This window comes from Macaca mulatta, chromosome 16 (assembly GCF_049350105.2).
Source record: "Macaca mulatta isolate MMU2019108-1 chromosome 16, T2T-MMU8v2.0, whole genome shotgun sequence".
NCBI lineage: Eukaryota > Metazoa > Chordata > Mammalia > Primates > Cercopithecidae > Macaca > Macaca mulatta.
The window spans coordinates 73,671,365-73,679,264 of record NC_133421.1 but is presented as its reverse complement, the minus strand read 5'-3'; the positions used below and the strand labels follow the sequence as shown (position 1 = coordinate 73,679,264).

The 7,900-nt window shown below is 47.3% G+C and overlaps 1 protein-coding gene across 7 annotated transcripts; it reads left to right on the top strand.

Annotated features, from left to right (window-relative positions):
* Positions 1 to 1,541: 1,541 nt before the first annotated feature.
* Positions 1,542 to 3,415, top strand: CSH4 (chorionic somatommamotropin hormone 4). Of its 7 annotated transcripts, none has more exons than XM_077969610.1 (5): positions 1,542 to 1,827; positions 2,102 to 2,160; positions 2,486 to 2,605; positions 2,698 to 2,862; positions 3,113 to 3,415. In XM_077969610.1, the coding sequence occupies exons 1-5, from the start codon at positions 1,818 to 1,820 to the stop codon at positions 3,308 to 3,310; spliced, it is 552 nt and encodes a 183-aa protein (XP_077825736.1). In that variant the 5' UTR covers positions 1,542 to 1,817; the 3' UTR covers positions 3,311 to 3,415.
* Positions 3,416 to 7,900: the final 4,485 nt, after the last annotated feature.

Below are 7,900 nucleotides of genomic sequence, written 5' to 3'. Positions count from 1 at the left end.
CCCAGCTACTCGGGAGGCTGAGGCAGGAGAATGGCGTGAACCCGGGAGGTGGAGCTTGTAGTGAGCCGAGATAGTGCCACTGCACTCCAGCCTGGGTGACTGAGCGAGACTCCGTCTCAAAAAAAAAAAAAAAAAAAAGAAAGAAAGAGAGAGAGAAAGAAAGAGTAAGAGAGAAAGAGAAAGAAAGAAAGAGAGAGAGAGAAAGAAACAAGGAAGGAAAGAAAGAAAGAAAGAAAGAAAGAAAGAAAGGAAGGAAGGAAGGAAGGAAGGAAGGAAGGAAGGAAGGAAGGAAGGAAGGAGAAAGAAACTAAAATAACTATGTAACTGAGTAGCACAATACTACCTGCTCTGGAGAAAGGACTTTTTTTTTTCTATGGAGACTTGCTCTTTCCCCAAGGCTGGAGTGCAGTGGCACGATATTGGCACACAGCAAACTCTGCCTCCTGGGTTCAAACGATTCTACCACCTCACCCTCCTGAATAACTGGGATTAAAGGCTTGTGCCACCATGCCCAGCTAATTTCTGTATTTTTAGGAGAGATGGAGTTTTGCCATGTTGGCTAGTCTGGCCTTGAACTCCTGACCTCAGCTGATCCACACACCTCAGCCTCCCAAAGTGCTGGGATTACAGGCATGAGCCACCGTGCCACGCCTTGAGAAAGGACTTTGAATGACACAATGTGGGAAGAGAGCAAGGTTGTGGAGATCGACTGCCCTGGCTGAGGTAGCTCATGTAGTCAGACTCTCTTAACCTCAGTGTCTTGACCTGTGAAATGGGGTGATAATAATACCTCCTTCACAAGACAAGGTCAGACGTGGGAATGCACAGGCAGGCCCTTGGCAACTGGATAAGCTCTATACAGATCTGGAAAGGAGGAGGAGAAAAAAGAGGAGGGGCTTCCACGGCTGCATAGGGCGTCTTTCGGCCTGATGTGTTCTGAGTTTCAAAACCGGGAAAGACACTCAAACCTTCAAGAGCTCTTCTAACTTTGAGATTCTCTGAAGATATCAGGGCTAGGGGAGGAAACGCTTGTGGTTCCTGTCTGTCCCCGGGATTTCTGTTTCTTGGTTTGTATCTCTGCTGCCGGTCCAAGGAGCTGGGGCAATACCTTGAGTCTGGGTTCTTCATCCCCAGGGACCTGGGGAAGCCCCCAAAGGCTCAGGGAAAGGGGAGAGCAAAGGGCAGGGTTGGTTCCCTCTAGTGGTCAGTGTTAGCACTGCATCCAGCTGCCTCAGGCGGGCCCAGGAGGAGTCAGCAAAAGTGGAATTCAGGACTGAATCGTGCCCAGAACCCCCACAATTTATTGGCTGTGTTTGGCCCCATTTCGCAACACACACATTCTCTCTGCTTGGTGGAGGGGAACCATGCGGGGTGGAAGAAAGGGATAGGATAGAGAGTGGGATAGGGTCAGTATGGGTCTCAAGGACGGGCTATACTGATATCCTTCCCTGCGTTGAGGTTGGCCACCATGGCGTGCTGCCAGAGGGCACCCACCTTCTCCTTAAAGAGAGGACAAGTTGGGTGATATCTCTGGCTGACACTCTGTGCACAACCCACACAGTGTTGGTGACGGTGGGAAGGGAAACATGACAAGCCAGGGGGCATGATGCCAGCATGTGTGGGAGGAGCTTCTAAATTAGCCATTAGCACAGGCACGTCAGTGGTCCCATGCATAAACGTACAGAGAAACAGGTGGGGTCAAGCAGCGAGAGATAAGGGGCTAGGGTATAAAAAGGGCCCAAAAGAGACCACTCCAGGATCCCAAGGCCCAACTCCCCGAACCACTCAGGGTCCTGTGGACAGCCCACCTAGCTGCAATGGCTGCAGGTAAGCGCCCGTAAAATCCATTTCCACACGATGTGTCCCGAAGGAAGAGGCGGCGCCCTGTAGATGGGACGGGGAAACTAATCCTCAGGTTTGGGGCTTCTGAATGTGAGTATCACCATCTAAGCCCAGATATTTGGCCAATCTCACAATGTTCCTGGACCCTGGAGGGATGGAGAGAGAGGAAAAAAAAAAAAAAAAAAAACAGCTCCTGGGCCAGGGACAGTGCTGGCCTCTTGCTCTCGGCCTCCTCCGTTGTCCTCCGGTTTCTCCCCAGGCTCCCAGACGTCCCTGCTCCTGGCTTTTGCCCTCCTCTGCCTGCCTTGGCTTCAAGAGGCTGGTAGGGTCCCAAGCGTACCCTTATCCAGGCTTTTTGACAACGCTATGATCCACGCCTATCGCCTGCACCGGCTGGCCTTTGACACCTACCAGGAGTTTGTAAGCTCTTGGGGAATGGGTGCGCGTCTGGGGTGGCAAGAAGGGGTGACTTTCCCCCCTGGGAAGTCATGGGAGGAGACTAAGGAGTTCAGGGTTGTTTTCTGAAGCGAAAATGCAGGAAGATGAGCATATGCTGAGTGAGGTTCCCAGAAAAGTAACAATGGGAGCTGGTCTCCAGCATAGAAACCGGCAGTCCTTCTTGGTGGCGGGGTCCTCCTCCTAGGAAGAAGCCTATATCCCAAAGCAACAGAAGTATTCATTCCTGCGGAACCCCCAGACCTCCCTCTGCTTCTCAGAGTCTATTCCCACACCCTCCAACATGGAGGAAACACAACAGAAATCCGTGAGTGGATGCCTTCTCCCCCAGGCGGGGATGGGGGAGGCCTGTGGTCAGAGCCACGGGCAGCACAGCCACTTCCCGTCCTTCCCCTGCAGAACCTAGAGCTGCTCCACATCTCCCTACTGCTCATCCAGTCCTGGCTGGAGCCCGTGCAGTTCCTCAGGAGTGTGTTTGCCAACAGGCTGGTGTATGGCACCTCAGACAGCGACGTCTATGACCTCCTAAAAAGCCTAGAGGAAGGCATCCAAACGCTGATGGGGGTGAGGGTGGCGCCAGGGGGTCCCCAACCCTGGAACCTCACTGGCTTCGCGGGCTGGGGGAGAGAAACACTGCTGCCCTCTTTTTAGCAGTCAGGCACTGACCCAAGAGAACTCACCTTATTCTTCATTTCCCCTGGTGAATCCTCCAGGCCTTTCTCCCTTGGAGGGGAGGGAGGAAAATGAATGAATGAGACAGGGAGGGAACAGTGACCAAGCACTTGGCCTCTCCTTCTCTTCCTTCACTTTGCAGAGGCTGGAAGATGGTAGCCCCCGGACTGGGCAGATCTTCAAGCAGACCTACAGCACGTTTGACACAAACTCGCACAATGATGACACACTGCTCAAGAACTACTGGCTGCTCCACTGTTTCAGGAAGGACATGAACAAGGTCGAGACATTCCTGCGCATGGTGCAGTGCCGCTCTGTGGAGGGCAGCTGTGGCTTCTAGGTGCCCGTGTGGCATCCTGTGACCCCTTGCCAGTGCCTCTCCTGGCTCCGGAAGGTGCCACTCCAGTGCCCACCAGCCATGTCCTAATAAAATTAAGTTGTATCATTTTGTCTGGCTAGGTGTCCTTCTATAATATTTTGGGGTGGAAGGGGGTGGTATGGAGCAAGGGGCAGCTTGGGAAGATGACCTGTAGGGCCTGCAGGGTCTATTGGGAACCAGGCCGCTGAAATATAAAAGATTTGACTGTTCCTGGGCCAGAAGAAAGCTGACACATCACTGCAGTCTGTTACTCACTAAGGCCATTCCACCAGCTCAGTGGTCCCAGCTTGCTGGTCATAGCTCATTAGTCATCCCAGAGATGACTTGAAGGCATTTCTTCCTCCCCCACCATCACCAGTAACACCAAACCTGGCCCTCCAGGAGCGGGAAGAAATGAAAACAAGAAGGGCTATTAAGTGCAGAGGCAAAAACTCCCCAACAGGAGAGGAAACAATGTCATAGAACTACTTCTGTGCAGAAGAATTTTATGATGAATTTTCCTTAAGCCCAACTACTCTTGGGAAATGAGAACAATGCAAAAATTACTTGGAGACATACAGAACCAGAGCATTTGGGATCTGAATTAGGCAAGGGAAGTGGAAGAGAGATTTTATTTGGGGTTGCAAATGCAGTGACAACTGGTGCCAGGAAGATAACAATGTGAGCAATGAGGGCTGGATGGGAGGGGATAAATCCCAGATGACACTCGCTTTCCTTCGGAGGATGCAACACAGAGGGGTAGGAAGAAGCACAACCTGCAGAACTCAAGCCCCCGCTGAGGTAGGACCCACCCAGCCTGTCACCATCAGGACTGCAGGGACAGGACTTCCAGAACTTCTGATTCTTTGAGACAGCCAGGACATCCAGACTTTTACGTGAAATCTAACATTTAAACACTGGCAACACATACTGAAAACATTTTAAGGGCAAAAATTCATCCAAACACACATGGTCTCCAAGCTGTTTGTGAGCAAGTTTGTTCTGAGAGATGTTGATTGGGGTAACTCGGTGTAAGGGAAAGAATCAGAAAGATTTGGGTTGTACGTCATTTGTTGCTCCTGAATAAATTACTTCACCAAGCTGAGATAATAATATATTGCTTTACAAGGATTATGTGAGGATTAAATGCAATGATATATTTGACACATTATATAGTACTCAAGAAATTGTAGTTATTTCTGCATTGAATTTTCTGGTGTTTTGTGTTTTCTGATGGAGTGTCTACATATGTGTCGTGAAACTATATCGTTTTCCTAATGACAATTAGGAAATAATAAGCACTAAAGAGTGGTGGTTAGCTCTTTATAGTTAAGAGTTTACTCTCCCAAGCACTTTGGCTAAGTGACTCGTGACCTATAAATCCATACTAAGATGCTCACAGGAACTCTAGTATCCAAAAATGATTCATGAAGTCAGGAATTATTTTGCAATGCAAATAATCAACCCCCTAATTAATTCTTCTTCAGAAGTTCTGATTCTTATGTGCTATAATGAATTTTCTTGATAACGAGACCCACTTGTATTCATTTTTGGCTATCTTACAGTAATAACTCCGTCCTTGGGACGTGGTTGAAGGCCGAAATAATCAAAACTCTAGAGCTGCTTCATTTCTCAGCTCAGAAGCCATTCCTGCATCTTACATTGTTCTTCTACTATCTGGCTTTAAAATTATGCATTTTGGAATTAGAAGGGCCTCATAAGTCAGTCTAGTTTCTTCTACTTTGGGAATCTTATCCTCCGGCATCCATTATAGTCAGTATTCCAATTACGTGTAGCACTAGAACCGAGGGAATCACTTTTTCACAGGGCTACTCATTCTATTAAACCACTCTCATTGCAGAAAACTATTTCTTGCACAAAGCTAGAATCAATATTCCTGCAACGTCCTTCATTCGGCCTTAAAAAATTATTCACAAATCTCACGGTCTTTAGAAGTCAATGGAATGAGCACAATTATCATTATCTCTTGGCTTCCGTGTTTTAAAAGGAGAGGCAAGCCATCTTAATAAGTATTTGTTGAATGCATGTGACAGGGGAATGACAATGTCCAGCGCCTGCATGGGTGACTAAGAGGGTTCTAAAGTGGAGTGGTCGTAACATATAACTGAACTGCAGGGGGAGCAACACTGCAAGGAGACTGTCCGCCCAGCTCCCCTCAGGTATAGGTGAATCCACTCAACCACTGCTGGGTGAGAATTAGAAAGATACTACATGACTTTGCACATTTTACAATATAAAAAGACCTTAAAGACCATCTACTTTACACTCTTTTGATTCACCCACTGTTATTCCACATTTCAGCTCATCAACTTGCTGTGGACAGCAATTTCCACTGCAAATTTGAGATGCCTAGGTGTTTTCTAAACGATGCATATGTAAGCACTCACTCCCTGACATTCTGATATAATTAACCTGGAATCTGGTCCAGGCAAGAACAGTTTGAAAACTTTCCCAGGTGATTCTAATGTGTAAACAAGGTTGAAAACCACTGTGTTGGGGAATCTGGTCCAGGCAAGAGTAGTTTGAAAACTTTCCCAGGTGATTCTAATGTGTAAACAAGGTTGAAAACCACTGTGTTAGGGACTGCAAAGATGAGACCCATGTGTCCACAGCTGTTGTATTGGTGGAACAGGGAAAAAGAAGAATGAGGAGATGAGAGGCCTGGACCAGTTGTGGTGCCACCTGCTCCTAATTCCAACCAGTCATCTCAAAAGTGTTTCTCATGAGCCAGTCACAAAAAGACAAATACTGTCTGATTCCAGTCATATGAGGTACTCAGAGCAGTCAAATTCATAGAGACAAAAAGTAGGATGGTGGCTGCCAGTGGCTGAGGGAGCTATTTAATGAGCACAGGGTTTCGGCTGTGCAAGATGAAAAGGGTTCTGGAGATGGATGGTGGTGATGGTTGCATGACAATGTGAATGTACTTGACATGACTGAACTGTATACGTAAAACGGTTAAGATGGAGATTTTTTTATATTCTCACAACTGAAAAATGTTAGTAGTCTATTTTTGTTTTCATTTTTGAGACAGAGGCTTGAGTGCAGTGGTGCGATCTCGGCTCACTGCAACCTCCACTGCCCGGGTTCAAGTGATTCTCGTCCCTCAGCCTCTTGAGTAACTGGGATTATAAGTGTGCACCACCACACAGGGCTAGGTTTTGGATTTTTATTACAGACAGGGTTTCGCCATGTTGGCCAGGCTGGTCTCAAACTCCTGGTCACAGGTGATCCACTCGCCTTGACCTCCCAAAATGCTGGGATTACAAGCGTGAGCCACTGCGCCTGGCCCTTAGTGGTATTTTCTAATGAAAACTCTTCCTGAACATAAGATTAGCGAGACTGGCACAAAGAAGAGTTCAGTAGGCAGAGCTCGAGTCATCCTTGACCCCTGGGATAATGTTTTCTTGACTCTGTCATTTTTCTGAATTTACCCTAACCTAAAATGACCACTTCTGAATTTCCTCCATGAGCATTGTCGAAATATACATGGTGGGTTTTTTCCCTTTATACACAGTTGAGAGCAGAACTGACCCCTTCCCTTTTCTTCTGAATTACAAGGTCTGGGCTTCCAGGCCAAGACAAGCTGACACTTTGCCTGGCTGCTTCTTTAATTCAGAAGGCCCTGGAGTGCTGAGGCATGTGATGAGCACCGCTGGGATTAGGGTTACCAACTTGTCCTCATTTTCAGGAGACTTTCTCAATGTCAGCACTGAAAGTCCTACATTCCTTCCAAGAATCCCTCAGCTCAATGCAAACTCAGCTAATAGGACTGGTCACCCTACTAGTAGTCCTAAATCATAGGGGACCAAACTGCGGGGGAAAGTAGGGGAAGAAGCAAGAAAAAGACTAGAAAAATCGGAAAGCTGTGCACGGTGTCTATGACTTTTGATGGCCCTCAAGGTTACCATGGATTTCTGATTCTTACTTTGAGTTTATGTGATTATAATGATGTGCTTAATTCCCACCAGAATTATCAGTATAATAATAAAAACCAACAAATGTGAACACACGTCTCCAGTACCATGCTAGTTTATTGCAGGTATTATGTCATTTCTTTCTAACGATAATTTTCTAAGGTAAACATTATTATTAACCCTATGGTAAGAAGTCCCACTAAAGATATAACTTATGCTTTCTCGGGTCTAGAGAGAAAGACACCAAAATGTCACCCTGACCATCCTTGAGAGGATAAACGGCCAGGCACGGTGGTTCACGCCTATAATCCCAGCATTTTGGGAGGCCGAGGCGGGCGGATCACAACGTCAGGAGATCGAGACCATCCTGGCTAACACTGTGAAACCCCGTCTCTACTAAAAATACAAAAAATAGCCGGGCGTGGTAGCAGGCGCCTGTAGTCCCAGGTACTCGGGAGGCTGAGGCAGGAGAATGGCGTGAACCTGGGAGGCAGAGCTTGCAGTGAGCCGAGATCGCGCCACTGCACTCCATTGCGCCACTGCACTCCAGCCTGGTCGACAGAGCGAGACTCCATCTCAAAAAAAAAAAAAAAAAAAAAAAAAAATATATATATATATATATAAATTAGCCAGA

Bases quoted from the DNA above. Each gene is read 5' to 3' on its own strand.
- CSH4 (XM_077969608.1), top strand. The intron at 2,282-2,489 runs GTGCGCGTCTGG...CCTCCTAGGAAG, and splicing joins TGTAAGCTCTTGGGGAATGG to AAGCCTATATCCCAAAGCAA. The intron at 2,863-3,112 runs GTGAGGGTGGCG...TTCACTTTGCAG, and splicing joins GCATCCAAACGCTGATGGGG to AGGCTGGAAGATGGTAGCCC.